The sequence below is a fragment of the Lonchura striata genome, chromosome 1 (assembly GCF_046129695.1).
Source record: "Lonchura striata isolate bLonStr1 chromosome 1, bLonStr1.mat, whole genome shotgun sequence".
Classification (NCBI taxonomy): domain Eukaryota; kingdom Metazoa; phylum Chordata; class Aves; order Passeriformes; family Estrildidae; genus Lonchura; species Lonchura striata.
In genome coordinates this window covers 91,435,535-91,460,252 of record NC_134603.1, presented here as the reverse complement: position 1 = coordinate 91,460,252, position 24,718 = coordinate 91,435,535, and the positions used below count along the sequence as shown (strand labels likewise).

General features: G+C 40.8%; 1 protein-coding gene across 1 annotated transcript in view; it reads right to left on the bottom strand.

Annotated features, from left to right (window-relative positions):
* Positions 1 to 23,861, bottom strand: part of ADTRP (androgen dependent TFPI regulating protein) — a 29,492-nt gene extending 5,631 nt beyond the window's left edge. The window contains exons 1-5 of the mRNA XM_031504175.2: positions 23,709 to 23,861; positions 16,070 to 16,204; positions 14,549 to 14,650; positions 4,086 to 4,201; positions 165 to 316 (exon numbers count right to left, since the gene is read on the bottom strand). Coding sequence (XP_031360035.2) covers positions 165 to 316; positions 4,086 to 4,201; positions 14,549 to 14,650; positions 16,070 to 16,204; positions 23,709 to 23,861 — 658 coding nt within the window. The remainder of the gene's footprint in view (positions 1 to 164; positions 317 to 4,085; positions 4,202 to 14,548; positions 14,651 to 16,069; positions 16,205 to 23,708) is intronic.
* Between the last annotated feature and the right edge of the window lie 857 nt (positions 23,862 to 24,718).

The window sequence follows — 24,718 nt, the reverse complement described above, 5'->3', positions numbered from 1 at the left end:
GGTGACTCCCAACAATGACTATCTGACACCCAAATGCCACCACCCCAACACCTTCCCCAGTGTACTCGTGCCCCCTTCCTTTTCCTGCCTGCCTGGGCAATCACAGCAAGTCATTTCAGGGGTATTTTTTTCATATGTATATAAGTAAGAAAACTTGGACTGACCCCATATCATACGGTTGAGGAACTCTCCGAAGTTGTATAAGGCAAAGATGATGGCAAAGCTACCGGCAAAAAAGGCTGCTAGTCCAGGGGGGTTGAACAAAGCAAAAAGAGGATATACCCACTCTCCTGTTACAGTATAAATCCACAGGACCCTAGGCAAGGAAGGAGAGAATTTGCCTTTGGTTAGGACCATTCAATTAGAAGAACCACTTCAAATTTCCAATTCCTGAAGGGGCTGAGTTATCAAAACAGGCTTGATACAGAGAAAATTAGCTTGCTGTCAAACACATCTCCTCGGCACTTGGGCTATTTACTGTGAAGCGCACTTGAGCCAGTGCTAAATTAGATGGGTTTCAGTGCAGGTTGAAATGCACACAATATTCTTCTGTCACCCTGATAGCATTGGCTATTAACAGCAGTAAAAGCTCAGTAAAATAGCAAAATGCTCAGGAACAGGGATGTGCACTTGGCTATGCTAAGTGAAGCTTATTCAAATAAGCTCTCACATATGTTTGCTCTTTAGATACAACAGCTTTTCAGCCCCTATGCATGTCCCTAGAGTCTGTGGAGACACAGAGCTGTTCCTCCCTGTCTCAATCCTGCTGTTGACCACTGTTTGAGGAGTGGAAAGAAGTTTTCAGGAGGTGAGAGGGCAAGGGGAATTCTCCAGCAGCTTTTCTTTTGTAAGAGAAGAAAAGAATAGGAATGGTTAGGTGGGAAACAGATGTGGTTGCTTCACCCTTTTGTGCCAGAACTGTTTGCAAAGCATGGTTTGGAAAAGAAAGAAGATTAATATGCCTGCTTTATAGGGTTTCATTTCTTCTAATTGTGCCCTCTCTTTCTGCCTTTTTTATTTTCTCAGAAAATATCTTGTAGTGGCTGTCAGTTCACTGGTAATATGTTCATTGTTTATAGCTCATACAAGTGGTTAATAGAGAATGCCTGGACTAAAGAATATAAAAGTGATCTTTATATATCTTAAGTATAGGGGAAAATGCTTTCTTGTGAATATTTTTTGTGAATAAAATTATTTATATTTGTATTGATTATGTAAATAATTAAGAAATAGGCTAAGTCTTCATTGATTATTATCAGGATGTGCCATTTTAACAAGGAGAGTACTTCCCTAAAACCAACTTTGGGTTCAAATGGTCCTAAAAAGTTTAATTCTTTATTTTTAAAAGAAGCATATCTGAGGATTATGCCATACTTTCCACCACCAGTGTTAACATAGGAATGCAATCACAATTTTTTCTGATGTCACCCAGCCTGCTACCTTACACTGAGCATCATGCCTCGAAAAGAAGTGACAAATGGGCCACCACACCATCCTGAAAGTGTGTCATGACATAGAGGAATGGGAGAATGTTAAGGAAGAAAAAAAAAGGCTGAAAAGATGCTTATTCCTTTCTCTAGTAAAAGAGGAAAGGAGTGGGGCATAAAAAGGTGGCTTTGTCTTGCCTGTAAATTAAGATTTACTATCCTCACCTAAGGGATAGAGTATAGAAATGGAGGGGATTGATAGTAGAGCTGTCTGGACTTAGCATGAAAATATTTAAATGCATGGACATTTTGATGATTTGAATAATTTGAATCATTTTTATGATTCAAGATTTTTCCATCTAACAAACAGAGCTGTGAAACACTTAAGTAATAAAAAAAAAAAAAAAAAAAAAAGAAAAAAAATGCCTGCAGGAAAGGCCCCTGAGAGGCTGAGCAGAACCACTGGAATCCAAGTGCTAAGTGGAGCCTGTGCAAATGTCAGCCTGTTTTTCACTGCACAGGACTCCTCATTTTATATTATACCTCCAACAGTAAAACAGAGTGACAACCTACTTTCTTTTATATAACAAAGAACTAATTTATGTTCATGCAATTTGGCTAGCTGGTGTGTCTCATATGAAGCATTCCAACCTGTATTTTCAAACCCAAATAAATGACTGTTCAAAGCCACAGTGACACCCTGCTCAGAGGCAGGTGTCTGGTGCAAGGTGTAACTGGCTGCTCAGTTTCTCTGATGCCTTGGAGGGAGCAGTCACTTCTCAGCCCATTGGCACGGCAGCGATGGCAGTGACAGTCCAAGGAAAGGCTTGGAGGAAGGACTCTCTTGCTTGTGAAACATAAGGTGCCCAAATGGGGCTATTAAATCACCAGGTTGTAGCACCAACAGTAAAATATGTACGTGTGTTGAGATTTTGGTGCATGGGCCAGAAAATTTTTCTGTTGGTTGAAAGATGTTGTCTGTGGTTTGCAGGGAACCACAAAGTGGAGGCAAAAAGAAAGCAGGCAGGAGGTTCCTTGCTGATTTGAAAACCGTATTGACCATCCTAATACCTTTTATCCAGTCATCAGGGCCCTGGCACATAGGGGACAAGCACTCTAGGGGACCACCTTCTCCTCAGGACTCCGGCAACACAATGCAGCACCAACCCACAGAAGATACTGGGAGGCCTCAAAAGTGTTGATGTTGATCTTCAACTTTTGGTGTGGACTCAGGTCCTGATATGAGCCATGTCTATAGAGGGATGAAATTGCTCAGCTGATAGGGATTTCAGGGGAAAGCGCGGCTCACATGGCTGTAAGAGCAGTCTGGTCTCAAAGACAGTAAAACCCAACTGTTGTCATAAGACAAGCAAAACAAAGCTGGAGTTAAGCAACTGGGTGAATCAGAACACAGAAAAAGAATTTAGGAAGCCATGGTCGTAATCCTATTAGGCTCTGGGCAGGATTAGAATAAATGGTTCCTAATTTGCTTATGTAATGTATCAGTGAAATCCCCTGTTACCACAGCCACTCTGATGGTCTTCAAGTCACTCCAGTGTTTCATCTGAACAGTTTATTTTCTATTTCAGGTTTTCCCTCACTGGGCTGAAGGTAGTCTCTAGATGAGAATGAGAACTGGTGAGTAGGAATGGAAAGGATGGGTTTCCTCATAGTTCCAGTGCCTTCTCAGAAGTCTTTGCATGAGGACAAGTCACTTCCTCACTGACCAGTATCCTCTTGTTGTTATACACACGTTCTATATTCTCCACCCTAGAGCCTGGACGTTTCCTCAGCTCTGGAAAGTTGCATCATACCCTGAAATTATACATCCCCCTTCCTGAGTTGGGTGTCCATAAGGCATCCTTTGAGACCTCAGAAGTGCTGGCAGCTGCCCATAGTTACATGGGGTGGCAGCGCCTCCTTATCCTGGCACTGCACCCAGGATGCAATGAGCCAACCCAGTTCAGGAGTGCATCACACACACAGAGCAGGTGGAGAGATGGCTATGAGGTATGGGAGGTGCTGATTAGATTTAGTTTATTCTCTCAGGATGACTCTCCAACAGGCTGGGGATCAACTGGTGCATTGCTGGAAATTTGGGCAGTGTCCACTGGTGGGGTGGGAGGTGGTGGTGGGCAGATGCCTCCTTGCTACCCACCAGTTTGCACCTGGCTCCAAGTATCATTTTCTGCCTCAAGTTTCTAAAACCAGCCACGTGTCCCTGTCAAACACTAAACTGAGTTTTACTCCTCTCCTGCTCCCATGAGCCCCAGACCTTTTAGGATTTGATGGTTTTGCAGGGAGCAGGACAGTAAGTGGAGGTAAATTTGATGGTACCAGTAGAAGTAAAAACTCCAGCCCAGAAGAAATTACTCAAATTATCCCTGCATTTATGGAAATGTAGTTACTTTCCTGTGAGGTCTTAAAAGAGCAGGAGACACTGTGTAAGGTCTCAGGATCTGTACTGTATTTGAAGAAACCTGCCTTGCTTACATTTGGGAATAGTTTTCATGGGTATCAGCTGAAGTTTAAATTATTTCTCTGCAGAAAAGACTGCTGACCTCCATGTGTCTGGATGGGAACTTTCAATCTCAAATACAGCATTTGGCCTTATTTTAAAAAGTAGATTGCTTGAAGAAAACATACTTAAATTCTTACCAACTGATATACAGAAAAGCGACAAATCCCAGTAGGATCAATCCCTTCTTCTTTGCTGGGTAACGATGTGGCAAGGCAAGGATTTCCAGGAGAGCAAATGGCAATACAGCTGTGTGCTAAGGAAAAAAAGAGAGTTTGTCACTGACAGATCACAGTGCCTTGCCTTCAGTCATTGCTGATCACAAAGTTCAGGCACCTGCTCAGAAGCAAAGAATTATTTAACAATACTGAGTATAATTGTATATAGTTGTGCATACTTCATTTTTTACAATTAAGAACTACCACTAGAGTAATAAGCACAATAATATTCTAGTTAATATGATATAAAAATGAGTCTTGCCTGTAGCATGGTCTATGTTTATAACAGGTGAGCTCTTCTTTTGCATTTTTTAATGCAATAATTTTTTTTTATAATTCCCATTAGAGCACAAAAGATACTGAACTCTATCATTATGTGTGGCTGAGGATGTCAGAAGAGTGCTCCTTGAACTCACTAAGCAATTGCTGAATTGCCTTCATGTTCTCTTCTAGTCATTATTGTATTTTATGTAGTGTCATTTATTACTTACTCCAGTGCAGTCTCAGGGTGCTGTGCTTTGTAAGTGGAAAACAGGGTTGTAAACATACAGGGGACTTCAGTTAGCTGTGATTGAAGGTGATGAAGGAACTTCAAACAAGCTTATCCCCGAGTCAGAAAGGAGTTAAATTGATGGAGAAATGTGTTTTTCTTCTTTTTCTTTTTCTTTTTTTTTTTTTTTCTTTCTTGTTTAAGAGTTGGAACTGCATCTTCTGTTTCAAGGACTTTAATGACAACTGTCTGAGCATGGAGGATTTTCAGCTCTGGGCAGACAGTTTGGTGGCACTGACTGTTTTGTGGTGAGGAGCTGCCTCCAAGAGGGATGCTCCTCACCATGGGGATGTTGAGAGCATTGTGGAAAGCCTTCTGGGCTCAGATGTTAAATGGTCAATGCAGGGATTTGTGGGATGTTACTGCCTCAAATTTTTGACTGATTTGAAATAATTTCAAAAAATAATTTGCCTGGGGGAAATTTTCCCACTGAAAATTTTGTATTCCCTGTACAGGCAAACAATAACTTTGAATTGCAATACCTAGGACAGATGGCTTAAACAATGTTGGGGAGCAACAAAGCAAAACTAGTCAATAAAATGCATAGGAGAAAAATTATAGTAACAACTATATCTGATTAGTTGCTTAAATTCCTGATAATTAAGTAAATAGTTTTTTCATAGGTAGATGGAAGAGCTATGGGAGGAGGGCAACAAAGATAAATAGAGTTTTAAATAGAAAAAATGTCAAACTAAGGATTTTATTTTTTGTCTTTATCCTTAAAGGCATAAACTGCTGGGTGTATGGTATGAAGATTCCTCTTGTCCCAAAGAAATGGTTCTAACATTTTTAATGTATGTGTTTTTCAGAAGCTGTGGTCAGTATATGATATGGTAATATGGTGTCAAAGTTTTATTGCCTTATATTTATGTTATAGGTTGTGAAAAATACACAATAATTTCTTTACATGCACAGTGAGCTGTAAACAGCATGCATGTATTTAGCTATTTGTTTGAGAGATGGACATCCACTTTTGTCTGCTGCTTCCAAGTGACCACTGCCTGGGAGCTGAGTGTCCTCCCTCAGCCCTCCTGCCACAACCATGAGCTGCTATTCATACCTGGCTATCCTTCTATCAAAATAGATAGAATGTGTGTACTGATCTACCTGAGTTATACTTTTTCAGAGAAAAGAGAAAATATTTCTTTGATGTTCCAGTTCCTTTCAAGTCATTGGCACTGTTTTTTTCTTCTGTTCTGTTTCAGAAATATATCCTTTGGCTCTACAACCTGCTTGGTTGATTGCAGAAGGCTCATATCAGTACAAGTGATTCCTGAATTCATTTAACCAGAAAAATATGTTCAGTGCACACAGTTTTCAGATATAATCTCCGTAATTTATTTTAGTCAGAAATCTATGTGTTAAGCTGCTTTCAAAAAGTTTTAAAAGGGTTTATTTTCCATAGCTGAACAATAGTTTGTCCTTGAACAAAACCCAAAATGCCCATGGCAAGGCAGCAGTGATGGAAAACCTGCACCTTGTCCTCATTTTTAGGCTTTAGCCTAAGCCTTTGGCTGGCACACTGATTTAGAGCACCTCATTTTGACAGGTATTTTGGAGCATGCCCAGGAAAGAGCAGCCTGATGAGCCAGAAAGTATAAACAGTGAAGCAGGCATAGTAACTGTGAATGCACTGAATGTGGTGTTGCATCTAAAGAGGAAAGCAAAATAAGAAGTTTGGAAGGCTTTAGAAACTGATGCAGTGATGACTGTGACGGGCAAGTGTTCCATGTCCATTGTGTCCATGACCAGGGGTAAGTGGCTCAGTGTTCCACAAGAGAGATGTAGCTTCATCTACTCCAGCAGCACACAGATAATGGGTGGACAACAGGATACAGTCACAGGGAGAGGCTGAGAGTGGTGAGGGACAGCTTACTGCTCAAACACGTCGTGCATTGCCTCGGCTGCTGAGCAGCAAGCTGGTAGTGCCTCCAAAAGATTGCTGGGAGATCTGCTTTTTAGTCTGTGCTGCTTTAGAAAAGGCTGATATGCTTTACTAGTCATTTTTGTCAGGCTTCTCCACTTATGTAGGAGTTAGAGAAAACACTCGGGGGCCTATAAATCAACAGAAGCTTGAAAGTTACTGGCAAAACTGGAAAATTTGGCTGCTTTTGGGAATAGCCAGGAATTTAGTGGAAGGGGTAGGTTGAAATTTCTGCTATTCCTGATTAAGTGAGCTTTCCACTGCTTGTAAGAGTGTTTCCATGTCTAAGGACAGCAAAAACATTCAGGAGTGGAACTGTCTGCCTCTTGTTTTGCAAAGAGTTTCTTAAAGTTCTTGGAGCTATCCTGATTTGGAAAAACAAATGCAAAAAAACTCAAAAAAAAAAAAAAAAGGAAATAAATTTGTTGTTACATAGGAAAACTGCAAGATTCTCTCTTCCCAAGTCCAGTGATGTCACTGGCCCATGACTGTGTGCTGTGTTTCTGAACAGATCATTGCATCTTTTAAATATATTTTGCCAAGTATATTAATTAGATGTGGGTTTTTTTTTGTAGAGTCATTTAAATTTGCTGTGAAAATGCCTTCTTGAGACAGATTTCTACAACAGTTCTCAGCAGCCTCAAGAACCCCCAGGATGATTTTTAAAAATTTTATTATTTTTCCTTTGTCAATATAAAGGGGTTTTTTTTTCATTTTTCTCTCTGTCCCCCAATTCCTTCTCATGTATACACACACCTCAGACTCATAAACATGTGAGAAAATCTTCCCTCGCACTTCTGCTATCCCAGAGTCTATTTCTGCCAAGCCGAATTTGTGCATTAATGGTAAAATCACGGAGGAATTTCTCTCAAATACCCGAGCAAGTTTCTGACAGCAGATGCGTATTTGTAGAGCAGACACCAGGGGAATGTGTGGATGGCTACAGGGCGCAGAGCCTGCCCTTCGCCTATGACACACAATTGGCTTTCCACATGAATTCCCTCTCACAGCCCAGAGACGTTGACTTTGGCAACATCATTAGTGATAGAGCATATATCATGGTTAATCAGATCTGCTGAAAGGCTATAAAGGCTTCTCATATCCTTTTCAAAAAAAAGAAAAGGATGAAAAAAAGATGTATTTTCCCATCCGCATTATTTTTAACCGTAGGTCTCTTGTGCATAGTCATTAAATATATCTTCAATCCTACTTAGCAGCATTTCATATTCTTAAACTGACGTATGTCTGAGGAGCACAGTATTTGTATGGGGCCAAATTAAAATATTCAGTTTTGCTTCTTCCTTTAAAGAAAACTTAATAATTAAGCTCAGATTGACACACATCAAAATATTGGCAAAACTTGCTGGAAACACTGACTCATTTTTTTATTTCAATTAACAGTTTCTCAGTTTCACATATAAACAGTGAAACTGTCAAAAATAATTATCACAGAGGGAGGGGAAAAAACCCCACCTATTTCACTCCAAGATAAGGAAAACAGGCTGAAACAATAGCTGTGTGTACTGATCAGGCTATCAATGAACCAAACTGAATCAGAGAGCTTTTCTCTACTCTTGGCAAGGATCCTGTTTGCACTTATTTTTTATGTTCTTTGAAATATTAATGCATTTATTTGTCTAACAACCTCTGTTTGTTGAGGAAAGATTTCAGCTTACAAATTTTGCAAGAGCAGATTTTTTTTATTTCTTCCTAGAGTGAAGACATAAAAGTGATGGGACTTTCAAAATTATCAGAGACATTTAGCTAACTAATCACACTTTTAGCCTAAATTCTGCTTCCAAACATTCAATTTTAAAATCCTTTGTGTCTCTTTTTGGCAGTCATGATTTTCCAGTTGGTTTTAATTTCTTTGCTTCTTTTGTGAAAAATTCAGGTAAATCTGAACTAGTTAGAAAATTACAAATTAATTTTTGCTGCTCATGCAAACTCTGGCATATGAATACAGGGGAAAGAAAGTTTCTTAAACATATTCTGAACTTTATCTCAAATATTGGCAAGTTAACTTATCTCCTGCAGACAAGAGCATTCCCCTGCTTCTTTACTTTTTGTTTCCTACCCTGTGTTGAATGTTTCCCAGGATACATCCCAGGTTCACAAGTTTAAGCCGAGATAAATAGTCCTCTCTGAATATTATTTCCAGTGTTTGCTAAGACCATATGGAACTTTTACTTCCAGTATTTTGAGTAATTTGTGTATTTATTTAATGCTATATCCTCATTTTGCCGTCGAGAATTCAAGAGCGAGCTTCCTGGGGCTGAGAAGGCAGGGCTGGGCAGAGTTGGTGCTCGGCTGCGGGCTCCAGCCTAGGCTGAGCTTTGAGCCCATGAATACTGTCCCCAGAGCTGCTGAGATCACTTGTGCTCCTGATGCGTGTGTCGCAGTTGACGCGGTGTGACCTTGTATGACTCCAGAGCGAAGGAAATGATGCCTCGGCTGACCAGAGCTGTTTGTTTCTAATTCGTCTGCATTTACATACCCTCCATGTCTGCTTTCCATTAACATGTGAGACTTTAGGGGAGGGATCTTTTCACAAACAGTTACCACTGGCCAAACTAAACTCCACTGGGCACAGTTGGAGACCATCAAGTGCTTTTGAAAAACTGCCTGTGTTTCTCCTTTCAGACCAATTCCCCGCAGAGCCTGTGTGCTGACAACCAGTCGTGGCCAATACTCGTGCTTCTCTCTTCCCCATCGGTATGTTACTGCAAAGTAAAAGGAAAAATCTACTTTGGTGCTGCCTTATGAGGCTCATAAGCCACTGTTGAACACTTTGGCTGTCCCTTGAGGTGTTTACTCAGATACTCAGCTCCTTGTTGGGAAATGTCCCCTTGTCTATGGAAATTTCCTTCAGTTGGATGCTTTCATGAACAATTACAGCCCGTGTTATCTGAACATAATAAAACTAAATCGCTTCCTGTCACCATAACCTCTGTTTAGTTTTTATACTCATAATTTTCCAAATCTCTGTATGGTCTCTATTGGCTTAATTTTGGAACTAATTCCCTCTTTTGATTTATTTTACTATTATTTTGTCTGTGTTCAAATGCCTTCTTCAAAATTTTCTTTTGCAATCTCTTCCTATACATATTTCTTCTTCTCTTAACCTTTTTCAGGGTGGAAAGGGCTTAAGCTTTATTGTTAATTTTACTTTTTTAACTAGTACCTTGCCATGTTTAGTCAAAGACATAATTCTCTCTTAGTGTTGCTACATGTCTTTTGTGTTTCCAACCATCAGTCCATTTTCAGGGAACCACAGATGTATTTTATGGATAGAGCAGGAGGCACAGGGAGTCCTGTTACTGAGCAGGTGTGTAGCAGATTAGTGAGGAAGCTATTGCTCAATTTAATTCCAGCAGCACTCCTCTCTGAACCATCAGCTACTACCTGTTTCTGCCCTTTCCAGATCCATTCATCCTCACCTGTAAATCAACATATTTTTTTTTCCTAGACGTATATGTAGTTTGGAAGCATTATCATGAAAAATGGATGAAACATTAGACCAACTGTATGATCAAAGCTAAAAGAGCTTCAGAGATAGTTTCTTGCCTGCACACAGGCATTTTTGGGAATAAGGCCCTGGCTGAATATCCTATTGCTTACTAGCAAATGTTTTGTCTCAATGTCAATGCCAGAATTTTAATTGCCTTTCTCCCTGACATTAGATATGTAGTCTAAGAAACTGATGTTGCACTGCAGCTGGAGGCTGACATGAGACTGAAGTGACACATCCTTTGCTGTGGAATATTTTTCTCCAGCTGTTCCTTTGCGGGGAGGGTTACAGAGACTGCACCTGTGCACAATGGGGTAGCAGCAGCCCGGGAGGATTCCCTGCCATAACATTTGTCTGTAAAACTCATACTTTCTCCCTGAGGAAATGGGCTTATGTCAACAAAAATGGAAACTTCAAAAAAATCTGTGTAGTGCTGGGAAAAGCTAAGCATCTTTGCTCTTGAATGTGTGGGGTGATTAATTTTGTGTGCCATATTCCTCACACACACATTCTTCTTCTTTTGCCAAAAGCTGAATGTAATTGGCAGCCTGTGAATGTCCATAGTTGCCAGACAGCTTAAAATTGAGATACTGTGAAATGCAAACAAATGGAAATGTTTCTCCCTTGTGTAAATATGCAAGAATTATAAAGCATTAAATAATGCTTGCAAAGAGAATAATTTAAGATGGTCAAAGATGAACCTGAGGTTCTCGTGTACACACCTGGAGCAGGAGTCGAGTTTGAATGGCCTGGACAAGAGGGTTCTACCCTACAAACTGAATTTGTGCCCCCTTTTTTGGTTACTAATGCAGCAGCTTCCTAAAATAGCTGTATTAAGACGTAATCCTTCACACAGATAGTCTCACATGAGGGTAAAAGTAACTTATATTCAAATAACTTACATTTTTTCCAGATGGACATAAATCACACTGATTCAAAATACCATTTCTGTTGATGTAGATGTGTCCACACTGGGGAAGGTGAAGTTTAAGCAAAACACAAGCAGCTTGTATATATCAAGAAGATCCAAGAGAGTGGGGACATAGTGAGTCCTGCTGGTACTCCTACTGTCAGAGCATCAGTGGCCTGCTTCACTGAAGGAAAATTACCTGTATGTACCCTGCTTGTTCTCTCACTCCCTTACATTTTCAGTTTTTATTTTCAGATATAGCTTAGCCACAACAGGACAAAGTACAAAAGAGCTTCAGAAGCTCAGGCAATGGAGAATCTGTTGTCATCTCTGCTAAAAGTCTGTCAGGTAAGAGGCTCATCATTTTCATTCTGAGCCTCCATTTACCTTCCTTCCTTGTCTGTTCTCAGCTGAACATGCACAATTCATAACCATGTGTCAGTAGAGTGCCTGGGGAACTAAAATGCTGTTTTTTATAAAGGTGAAAGAATAACACAGCTACAGGGTAAATTAGAAAAAGAGGTGGCCAAGCTCAACTTAGCTGCAGTCTGAAAATAAAGAAAACTGTGCCAACAGACTAAAAATATAAATCTTCTTTTACAAAAACACAATTGTACAGTTTCTATTTTTGTGAACACATCTGCTCAACATTTATATGTATCTTTTGTTATAGATCAAAAATATTTTTGAGTTATCTCTTCTGACCCACCAATGGCCCACTTTATTTAGCATTCAATTCTGTCAGAGCTTTCAAAGCGTAGTGTTCCCCAATACTACCATTAAGTTGAATAATACATGCACATGGTTTAATCCAAGCTGTCTCCAGCAGTTAGTCTCCTTCTGGAGAGTATCCAGATGTTGCTTGAAAAGTGATGACTGGGAAAGAAATAAACAAATTCACTTGACGAATTGGCCAGTGTATCTTTTGTCTCAGCTATCTTCCACTTCAAAAATCTTGTTCAAATAAAATAACTGTGCCTGAGACATTAGCAGACTCTTTTCATCCCCAAAGGTCAAGGTTTTTTATAAAGATGGTAATACATAGCTATCCCAGGCAAATAGACATGAAACTGAGGACCATCTTCTGGGTTAAACTCAGTAGAAAAGCAAAGAGAGAAACCTAGATAGTCTGGAGTATTTGGTCTCCTTCAACTATGAGAAAAATTCCTTTCTACATTAGCCATTCTGTCTGCAAAACAAAATGTTTCTGTTCAGAGTGCAAAAATATGACTAAATTGTAGTGCTCACTTTTCAACTCTGGGCTACCAGGCAGCCAACAACAACCCTTTCCCACTGTAAGAGCAGACCATGTGAGGAAAATATTTGTTATTAATTTCTGCAAGGAAGGTGCTGCAGCATCACTATTAAGCCAAGGAGCTCAGTATTCCTGAACTGGGTTTGAATAGTTATTTTTTAGGTTCACTCTCCAGTTACATAACAACATATGCTTTCCCTATGTACAACATTAAAATAGACTGAGATTTAAAAAAAAAAGTACTCCCACTGCAAATGATATGGCACTGATGGTTACTACTGATAGACCCATGTTTTTCTCCTCCAAAGCCAGCTACATGCTGCTTCAATCTGCCATGAAATGCCTGTAATCTCAGACCCATAATGTAATAGCAATATGCAAGGAAATGATCCCAAAGAAAAAGTATCTGCTTGGCAATCAGAACTTGGAGATTGTCCCTTAAAGTGTTGTATGTCCCTGGATCTCCCTAGTGTTTCCAGTGGATATTTTGTGTTGGAAGAAGGAAATGCCTCAGCTAAACCTGAAGGCACCTGTTGGAAGGTGTTCTAAACCTCAAGGATTGTCAATAGCAGGGATCAGTCTATGCTGGTGGCAGATGTTTTATGCTTGATACTGACTGGAAGGAAAATATCCTACCCAGGAACTGTCAAGCACAAGATGTCTGCAGTGTATTAGAGCTTTAGAAATAAAATACCAGGTTGTGATAGAGGGTTGCTTTATGTGAAATTTCTCTCTCGTCAAAATAATTTTCAGGAAGAATTGTTTTTCCTTTTTTAACACCTGTTTTTGACATTTCTGATACAGAAAAGCTTTTTGTTGTAGTCAAAATGACTCTGTTATGATATGTAGATGTAGGTAAGATGTTATAACTGATAAGTTTGAGTGGTTCCTGCAAAGAGTTCTTGCACATGAAATAAAAATGTATGCCCTAACACCTCTCAACCTTCCGATGCCATAAACAAATGTGGAAATGGAAAGGGCAAATTCTCAGCTGTGAGCCAGGATTAAAACAAGAAGCAAAGCCTATCTTCTCTGAGCTGCACTTTGTGCTAGTCCCCCCTCCTCCCTTGCCCAGCACCTCCACCACTGTGAGGATTTTAAACCAGTTGCCCATACTAAATCCTGGACCTGAAACCAGCATGATACTGGACATGAACAATCTTTCATATTGGTGGATGATGGTTTTCAGAAAGAGCAGAGCCCTTTTGCACCTGTGCAGAGGTTTGGACAGAAAGGTCCAGGTGGAAATGAACTCATGGACAGAGAGCAGGTGATGAGGTTAAAAGTGCATTCACCACTCGGGTATCAGCAATGCGGACATGCCTCTGTGTGTTTGGATTCCAGTCACAGGACTCTGAATGCACCTGTCTAAATCAAGGGGCTGATCAAACATTGAGCTGTCCTCAGCCAGACACCCCAAACTCTCCCAGATTTACCTTCAACACTCACTGGGGACTCCTGCAATGGATGGAAAGGCACTGTTCTTAAGAAATGAAGTCTGGAGAGAAATAATTGTTCTATGTGATTATTTCATACTTTTTGGCTTCTCTGATTCAGCCTAGTACTGAACCTCTCCCTTCTCTCCCACTTCCTATTCGCCCCTTGAGGCCTCCCTGACCTTGCAATCCACCCACAGTTTCCATGTTACTGTCAGCCTCCTTTCACTTGACTGATGAGAAATATGTGATTATTCAACACATCATAAAAACGGCCAGAGCAAATGAAGGAGAAATCTGGAAAGTATTTATAGAAAATCTGTAAACAATCATTGTAATCCAGCTATTCAAAGCTGTGCACACATTAGCTTATTAGCTGTAGAGCTGTCAGATTTCTTTTGTTATTTCACCTTTTTTTAAAAATTAAGTGCTGCTTTGTTACATTCACAGCCATTTTGTATTTCAGAGACTTCTGTTAGCAGACACAATTTCTTTTTTGAGCTACAATAAGTGAGATTTTCTTTCCTTATGACTACACATCATTTCATTGACTTCAGAGGTTTGACAAGCACCGATTAACTGATGTTCCTTGTGTGCTAAAAGGCTTCTTGAAGCAGCTTCAAGCACATGTATCTGATTGCTGCGGTACAGCTCAACATCGCATTCAGATAAGCGGGAAGGAGGAGGTGAGAATGGAAAAGCTGTGAAACTCTTCTGGAAAATGGCACAATACAGTGGTGGGGCACATGTTGCAAAGTCTCCCTTTTCTCTGCAAGAGGCTGAGGTGTTTCTTACTCACCATAGCATGATTTAACCAGAGCGGGATGACTCCATCAAGGCTTTTGGGGTAAACCAGCTCTCGGTTGTAGGTATACAGCGTCCAAAAGGATATACACACAAACTGGAACCAAAATGCAAAATGAAAGAAATTTAAAAATGGAAGACAAACATAATTGATAGGATTTGGTTAGTGTGTTCATTTCTGAGAAGGCAAAATGTCTCCATGCTTTTTTACATGAAAAATGATGACACTGCCAGATAGACTCATGTTATCTCACATTTACTCAGAGATGCAGTGTTCTGTGTTGATACTGAGAGAAAAAATACCCCTGCTTTATAAACTGCCAACACTGACATTTTCTGTGGAATCTGAGATTAGCTGCTGCTTTTCTTTTTTTTTTTCTCTTTCACTTTCCCTTTGCAGATGGGATTTTTTGATGGTCAAGTAGTTCTCCTCAAGGGACTGTCTGTCAAGCCTTTGTTTTGCTCAGTAACAAAATAAAAACAGATCTTGATAAGGCAGGTCATGTAAACTTACCCTTTACCTTCACAACTCATAAGCCTATTTCCTAAATTGCAGGTGAAAGCTGCACACCATGGGAACCCTTTTTCCCCCCAATAAATCAGGAATTACAGTGGGACAACTTAACTGGAGGAAACGGCCCCTGGTGTCAGTTATTGATACCTGGAAGCTGATTAATAATTTTTAGCCGAGCTTTGTATTTGAACACACTTGGGGTTAGAAATCAGCAGTGTGAGCTGCTGGAAGAGGGAGACTGTGCCACAGTCCTGCGGGCATGGTGAGGATACCTGGCAGGATATGAGAACAGCATGGTGAACACTCTGACTCCATCCCTGGCAGGGCTTTTTTAAGGAGCTAGCTAGCTGAGCTGCTTGTGGACCATGTTTAAGCAGTATTTCTCAGCCCTCTGAGATTCAGTGCTGGCTGCAGGCATCACTCTTACAGAGCATACCTACATGTGTACATAACCCATCAGTTCCTGTCCAGCCCACAGCATTTTGATAAACTGTGAAGGAGTAGATGATCCATGATGAATCTGACGTAGGTTGTGACTATAAATATTTTTCTGTGAATCTGTTTCTCTCCAGTGCTTATTTAAAGCTACTTTGGCATCAAAGAAGGAGATGTGAGGTTTTGCTGCCTCTTAGGTACCCTCTCGTGTCCTCCTGACCTGTGCTGCCCTTTAGAGAAAAGCCCTAAGTTGATAAATCCACAGCTATTTATTTGTACCATGAGATTAACAGAGAGGTTACATCTCATTCACCCTTTGGGGTCAATCTGTGTCCACTTGAGGACAACAACCCTAATGTTTGTGCAAGAGGCTTTGCTGTCAACCACAACAGGCTCAGTGTTGTTTCTTCTTCTAAATGGTCCAAATCCATTCCAAATTCAATGGTAAAAGAAAGCCCTTAGTTCTTATCTGTCTTAGTTCTATTTCATGCACATACTTTTGGTACTATACACCCCTAATCATTTATGCAAACGTTATTTTCACATACAGTGACAAAGGGTACTTACTGTGGACACTGGGAAAGCCAGGACACTGAAAAGAAGGTCTCTGCTGGAAATTATGCACTTAGCACATCGCAGTTTCTTAATTAGTCTCAACACATCAGCCAGGAAGGACACCCCATAGAAGACAGCCTGCAAAACCTAAAGTAATTACACCTAATGAGGGAAACTCATCCAGCTTTCATTAGCATGTTCCTCAATGAAATCTGTTCTTGCTCTTCAGGGAGCTGTTTTGTTCATGAGCTGCAAGCCTGTGTGAGGGAAATAGCTGTTGACTAAATCTCTTTTACTAACCCAAACTGATTAAATAAACTTGGTCAGGTCATAACTTTAACAGTATCCCAGTTAATAGATTAAACAGAGATGGGTGAAGTGAAGAGACATGTTGAAAGCCACCTCCATCACACTTCCTATATTAATGGCTGACCACTGGATATATCTGAGCAGGAGAGAACAAAATATTCAAGGACATATTTCCTGTAAAGCAATTGCTAGATAGCTTTCCCACTATTTAGCCAACACAGGTTCTTCTTTTTAGGGACTCACGGTAAAATTGATCTCATTGCCAAGTAGTTCAAAATGATCTAAGGTGAGAATTAGGTGCAGAAGTTACATAAACAGAACCTCTTTTGCTGAACTCAAAGGGATTCAAGAAAGGATTTCAGGTGCTTAGAAGCAAAGATCCAGACATCAGTAACTAAAAATGAAGTTTTACTTAAGTTTAAATGAAACAATTTATAACTAATGAATTTTAGGATTGGGAGATTGTGTTTTGAAGTTTTTTATTCCTTCTTTCTTGAAATAATTTATAGGTAGTGAGGGTGGGATTTTTTTGGGAAGGACACTAGGATGATCTGGTAAAGAATTAGATACATGCACAGCAACAAAACAGAGTTCTCCAAAATATCTATTATTGTGGTTTAAACCTATGTTGCTTTTCTAATTGCCTCATTTTCTCACCTAACACTACACAGCAGATCAAGATGAACCAGATTTGTCAGACACGCAAAGGCAGAATAGAACCTTGCAGAAAAATACTTCTCCCACTGTGTGCATTTAGCACCAAGTCAGTTCTATACACTTAACTCATGGAGTGACCTCTTCTTTTTAAGGCTAGGTTGTCCCAGAGTAATGCAATGTGGGAACTGCAGCCTACTGCAAACACTGGATCAACAAGTGATGCTTAAATGGAAAGACGGCTACAGCTTTCAGATGAGATCTCTTTTGCCATGATCTTACTCTGACTCAGATATTTATTTAGAGCTAAGTCTCTGAAGTTGTGGCTGGTTATTTCATCAGTTTCTGAAGAAGCTGAAAAGGGTGGTGCTTGGGAGGGGACAGGATTAGTGCAATGTTTTTTCCATCAGAAATTCCTTTATTATCAAAATATATGAGGGGAGGAGGAGACTATGATTTCACCATGCCTGCTGTCAAACAAGGGCTTCTGCAAGCTTTCGTTTCCAGACTCAGTCTTCCTGGGCAACAAAATTTCCATAGTTTGCAGTTATCTGCAGCCATCCCCAAACATTTTGTTTCTTCCCAGCACATGGAAAAGATACAGTCTTCCTTCCCTATCCTTTCCACAGCCCAGAGAGCCACGACAGTAAGCACCACTGTTGGATTGTCCCTCTCCCTGTGCAGACCCACAGCAGTGGAGGTAGGGTAGTGCTGACACAGGCTGAGTAACTGGCCCAGGGTCATCCAGGACCAGGGACCAGAGGTTGTGCATCACCCACTTCATCTGCAAAGCCACATGTTTCCTATCAAGGCCTAGGGTGAACAGACATATCTTTACATAAAAAAAAAAAAAACTAAGCAGCTTCATCAGAACCCACAGAGGTCTTTGTTCAATTCTGAGGCACCCAAAGCAGCTCTTTTGAGTGTGATTTTTCTCTCCCCATTATCACAATTCACAGGCAGTACTTCAGTCAGTAGGGATTCAGCCATCCAAGTCATGGGTCTGGCTCAGTAAAGTCCATGCTAGGGTGCAGTGTACACAAACACATGTTCAGCCCAAATGCCTGTCCCAATCCTTGGCCTCACCAGGACACCAATACTGAGATCTCAAAGAGCCAAGAAAAGCCTGGTAATAAACAGAAGCTCTTGTTACACCCTGTAGAGTCAGCAGTAACTTTCTGTAAAAGGCATGAAAAATGAATGTGAGGGTGGTGACAGTCCAGTGACACATGGTGACTAATTGCCAATAAAGCAATTAGGGAGAAGCCTGGTTCCCAGAGGATGGGGCTATTATTATCTTGTTCATGGTCAGCCTTACATTAATCATGGGACAGGGATAGGCTGCTTCTTTCCCCACTGCAAAATTAACTAAAATAAACATTACTGAAAAGAAACAGTCCCAAAACAGCCACATTCTCAGCCTGGTAAATATTCTGTTATTCACAGGGGAGGACAATGTTATCTTCTGTATGGAAAATTCTTATCTGAATGTGTAACCTGACCCATTTCTCTGGCTAAACATGGAGAAGAACAACTCCTGAAGAAGTGTTTGAACTCAGCCTTAGGAGCTTGGACTTATGCTGCTGCAACTCTACCCTTGTTCAAAGGTGTTTCAGACAATTTAGTGCTCACCCTGTATTTCCAAGAGCAATGGAAGGTTATACAAGTAATTTTCAAACCAGAAAACTGAACTTAGCTAGGATCATCCCTAGTACTGTGCAGTCTGGCATTGTAAACCCTCAGTAGATTAAAATCTGAGCTCCAAACCTATTGGGGTTATTCTTGTAAGAAAGGTGCATCTAAATCTTGTAGCCCTCCATTAAAGGAAAAATGTTGACATTATAAAAAAAAAAAAAGTGAAAACATCAAATTATTCCAGATGTCCTGTGAATTTCCCAAGCAGCAGTGCTGGCACTCAAATCCATTGCAGGCACTCATGGAATATAAATCCACTGGCTGTAAATAGAAAGGATTCCCTAAAGTGTTCCCACACGAACAGAAGGAAGACTGGAAGCATTTAGAAAGCTAATGATTAACCCAAAGAGGAGAATATGGATATGATTATCCCTGCTGGAGAGAGGCTGCTTTCCCCTCTAGACCCTACATAGTTCCATGGTGCTGGGTGCTGTAGAAATATTTAATTTGGCCAGATCAATTTTCTCAGTCTCAAACTGAGACTCACAGTGACAAAGACAGAGCTCAATTTTTATCTGGTACAGTGATCAAGAGGGTGTTTCTGTTTAACTAACCCGACATGATTTACTTTTGTATATAAGATCTTGCCATATGTGTATATTGAAATCTCCAACTAGTACAAATAAATCGGGCTCCAAGCTCTGCCCTTTAGGGAGGGATAAATCCAATATTCTGAGCAAGTTATTAGACATAAAAGTCAACATTTAGTGTAGACACGCATCCATTCACATGATAGTCCCTTGGAAAATATCTTTACTAAATACTGGGCCTATTCTGAAATAAGTACAAAGCAGTTTTCAGGACAATTTAAAAGTACTTCCATTATGAAAGACAAAATTATAAGGAATAAACTGAGGCAGGAATGCAATTAATAGTTTTTAAAGGTGCAGTACGCTCATTATGCAGTGATTTACTAATGGATTTACAGCAGTGAGCAGATTTTTATGAGCTCAGATATTTCAGGCAATGAATGATTCCGCTTGCTCTGTTTTATGTCACAGATGAATGAAATTAATACAAAACTGGTTTTATCTGTCATTTCTGTTTCTTCAATAATGGGTCAAAGAACCTCTTTGATACAAAGCCTACTTATCCTTTTTTTTCCCCTACAAAAATATTTCCTTACTGAATCGTGATTGCTCTGATCATTAAGAGGATGAATTTGAAGAAATGTCAGAGATGTAGCTCTCTTGGGAGAGCCATATGACTAGCAAGGAATTGAATGAGGTGCTAAAAGAGCATAATATCTAGAAGGAATTCTTCTAGCATCTCTCCAGCAAAACTGGGAGACAAGCAGCATTTCCATCCCTGGATAATGTTACTTTTCCAGTATTTCCATTTCAGATCATGGTGAGGCAGCCAGAGGAGCTTTCCCCAGAAAGAAACTTTTAAATGCTATTCCAAAGAAATAAGAGAAAACTTGGAGGGAGAATTTCCAAGTGATTCAGATAGCCAGTGCCAGAACCCAGGCAATCCCAGTCTGGCAGGACACAGGCAGAAGAGCTGGACAAAGGCTGTCTCTGTGTTCCTGGCTCTGGGGAAGCTTCCAAGGCACTGCCGAGGCCTGCCCAGCACAGCAGATCCACTGAAGCAGAACAGCCCAGAGTGAAGCTTTTGCCTGCTCCTCTTCCTCACGACCATACCTCTGACATCCTCAGGTGTTTTCTAGGGCTGTGTCCAGACTGACACAGCCCTATCTTCTATTCCCATTCTATCACTTACATAAGTAATTGTATCATTGCCTGCAGTAAAAATTTGTATTTCATAGTCTTAGAGAAGTTTTTATCTTGTGAACAAATGTAGATTTGGGAGCTGTGTCCATGTTCCATTCATCTTGCCTCTCTTCACTCAAACAGCCCAGGGTGGCAGACTTTATTCATAATTTTCATACTTAATTTGTCAGCATTCATCAGAACAGGCTGCAGCTCTGGGTGAAAAACTTTAAGCAGATAACCCAGGGTTACCAGTTTAGAAGAATGAGTTGCTGTGAAAATTGGTGAAAATTCAGTGCGTTGGATATGCACCCAATGGACAAGTGTGGTTGACAGGCACCTCTTGTTCCTTGATGTTCCTCAACAACAACAGGGAGTGGCTTAATATCAGACCATAGGATGAGTCCTTTGAGTCCAGTGGATTCCCACAGAGAACACCACAGCATGTGGAACATGTTGTCTTCTCACCTTCTTCCTCTCTTATACGGAACTTTTTGCCACCTCTTTGCTGCTGCTTTACCAAAAAATGCTACTCAGTTCAGCACAAGAAGGGGGATGGCAGCATTTCCTTCCTGAATGCCTCTTCATTTTTTGGCAATCCTTTCTTGAAATAAATAAATCTCTGAAGAAAAAGGACTACCTTCCATGAAGGAGTAATTTTGCACACCCTTTCCCATTGCCACGTTTTCTGCATGAGATAGGCAATATCTTCAGCCCAAACTTTCAGCCCTGTTGTCTGGCAGCTCCATTTTAGCACTGGGATCAGATAAATGAGTGGTTAAAATTTGTGAGTCAAAAGACTGGGGAAGTGGAGCAAGAGCCCTCACTGATGGAGATTTAGTGAGTCCTGAGCTGTTCAGCAGATCTGTAAATGAGCTGGCAAAGGGAGCAAAAGAGTGGTACATTTTCATGAATCTGATGGGTTTTTTTTCCCTGTCAAAGCAAACTGACTGTAAAATCCAGAATCTCAGGAAATTGAGTGCCTGAGTGCCAAAGAATCTCAGGATACCAAGTGCCTGAGTGATCAAATAGTAGGCAAAAATCAGTGTTGATAAGTGCAATGTAATGAATTTAAGAAAAAAATTAAAAAGCAGATTAAATGATATATTTTTCAACCGTGGGTTCTATATTAGCTGTCACCATCCAGTAAAGAAATATTAGACTCAGGGTAGATAACTCTCTCAACTTGCTGTCTCCTGGCCTACCAGTGATCAAAAAAGACAAATAAAGTGTTAAGAGTAGTCAAGAAGAATTAAACTACAAACAAGGAAATACCTTTAGGCCACTGTATAAACCCATATATGCTCATAACTTGACCACTGCAGCCTTCCCCACCTACTCCCTCATGAAACTTGAAAAATTGCTGCAAAGGGTGACATGGATGCTTTAATAAAATAAGCAACCCTTTGTGAAGAGAAATGAAAAAGGCTTGGACTTGTGGCCTGCAGAAAAGAGTAACTGAGAGCATAATCTAATGCCACTCTAATGAACGGCAAAGAAAACATGAACAGGGATGGATGATTAGATTACAACACAGAAATAATGAGGCATCCAGCTCAGTTGTTAAGGAAGCATGTTTACACCAACAAAATGAACTGCTCTTTCACACGAGGCACACTTGCCTCATCATACAGAGGACAGAGAAAGTACCAGAAGTATGAACAGGCATGTTTTTTCTTCAGATAGATGAAAGGAAGGCTTTGAATGGGTATCAGCTATCTTAGCATGGGTTTATTTTTTGGCTGGATATGCTAGTGGGACAGTAAAGCTACAGAAACTTCAGTTCATGCTTGTACATGCTCTTGCCTTGTGCAGCCTTTCCTTGACCATCCACTGCTGGTCACTAAGGGAAGCTGGATGACAATTTCAGTGAGTATTTCTTCATCCCAAAATACCGGGAGATTGGTTACTTGCTTCGTCCTTTTGATCCCATGCTTTAAAACTGAGTGGTAAACCTCAGTGTAATGGTGCCAGAGGATGGGGATGGAGATGCTATTTTGCTTGAAAGTATGGGTGATATTTTAGTGGGGTCACCATTTCCCCCAAAATGGCAATACTGATAAACAGACAACATTGCAATTAGCAGTACAAATGCCACCCGACTGCAGTTATATATGTGTGTCTTCATCCTTCCACAGCTGGCATGACCAGCTGAGGAGAGTGCTGGAGCTCCCAGAATCCCTGGGTTGTTGTGGTCACTTCACTTGCCATTCACTGCCTCTTGGCTGCAAATGTTTCACAGAGTCACAGAATGGAAGAGAACCAAAGTGCCCACCTCCCTGAAGGTCTCCAACAGCCCCACTTGGAGCTGGGGAGCCTTTAGGCTTCCACTGAACTCCAGCATAGGGTGTCTCCTTCTGAAGGGTAAAAGTAGAGACAAACATGCCCCAGACCAGACCTCTCACTGGTATTTCACTCTGATGGTCACACAGAATGGATGAAAGGCTATGTAGGTCTCTGCAGTCATCCTTCAAATTAGCAAGTGTGCCTGAAATTTTTCCCTTGCAGGAAACCTCTCCACAAGCCTGGTCTTTCCACCCCACCAGCACTGCTTCCCTGAGCTGCTGATGAATGCCTTGGACTCTGAACAAACCTTCCCTGGGTATCTCATGTACTTTCACTTTGATTTCTAACCTGTGAAATGATAGCACATTAGAAGAACCAGAAGACATTACAGTCTCTTTTTCTATGTGCGTTTAGGAAATGTACAACCAGTTGAAAGCACTGCTGAAACTCATGTAATAATATCACAAGCACCTCTCTCCACAGGCTGGTATTTCTTTCCCTTGTGTTCTCAAATGATTGTCAAATGAAGCAGGTACTCTGAAAGGCTAAATTAGCATGGTGGTCTGCTTTGTTTCACTTTTCCTGTAATTTAGAGGACATAAAAGCCTATTAAAAAAAATTGTAGTAAAACTCCAAGCAGTGCTGAAATGTTTTGAATCAAAGGTTAGAAAACAAGCACCAAACTATGTGTCCTGCCAGGACATACCCCCACTTTTCTGTCCTTCTCACTGAAAATGTCTCTTACAATGAGGCAGCTAGCTTCAAAGTACTTTCTGTAAACAAAGCATCTCACCTGTCAATATTCTTTCTGCATGAAACCTATGAATACATTTCACAGCACAAGCACAGATCCCTCCTTAGTTTCCTTTGGGGTAAAAACCACCAAAGGAAGCAGTTTAACAGCAGCAAATACACCAGCTGCGTATGTCTTGAGGCGCAGATGGCAGACAAACAAACAGACATATTGGTATCACTGTACAACAGGATTTGCTTACCAGATTGAGGACTGTCAAATATTTCCACTGCCCACCGTAAAGGAACACTTCAGATGGCCGCTCCTCTGTTTTCACATGTGTGATGGAATAGGCAACGAAAAAGTACCAGACAAAAGCAAGGCAGTGGTACATGGTCAGAGTAGAGATTTCCATGCTTCAGCCAAGAGCAACTGACAGCTGCTCTGAAAGCAGCTTTTTTTTTAAGGTGCTCAGTGCATGGGATAAGGCAAGGCAGGAGGGTTTACTTCAGAGCAGTCTTGGGACACGATGCCACTTTGCTCTAGTCAAAAGGAAAAATCACAAGGCTGTGAACTTTGATTCTATTTGTTTCCCTTTTCACTTTACAGATAGGCTGGGAGGTGGGGGGGGATGAGAAGAATAGGCTTATTCCCTGGATTTAAATGCCTTGCTCAAGATTAACAAAGATTAGTCTCAGAGTTACATAAGTTTTGGGTTGGCTTACGTTTTTGCAATAGTGGTGGGGGGTGGGGGGGAGTTTTGCTGCTGATTTTGTGTAACAGGCTGTCATGTGTTGGGTAGAGAGTGAAATCAAGTGACATTTTCTTCACTTATAGATGTGTGTGCAGCCATATCTCCAGCTCAGCTTGGGAAACCTCTGTGACAGTTTTTGCCTTGTGCCAAAGAAAGAAATGGGAAATGTAATTGCCTCTGAAAGAAAAAACTAGCTGATTTGTTTATAGGCTATGGAGGTAGCAAGGAAGCTGACAGGATTCACAGGCAAAAGTCCTTGGGGCTGAAAATCTCTCTGGCTGTTAACTTTTTTTTTTGGTGGGAAAAGGCTCTACCACCTTTATGCTGCACCCAGCAGCTTGGAATTCATCACAGGTGTGCATAGCAGGTTGGACAAACCCTGAGTCACCCTGAAGCTCTGGCAGGGATGGAGACACAGGACAAAGGCCTTGTGTGATAAATAGGAAGTGCTAAGCAGTGTGTCTTGCCTCTCTGCTTCTTTATTTGCTGCCATTCACCTTCAGACAGCCCCTCTTCAC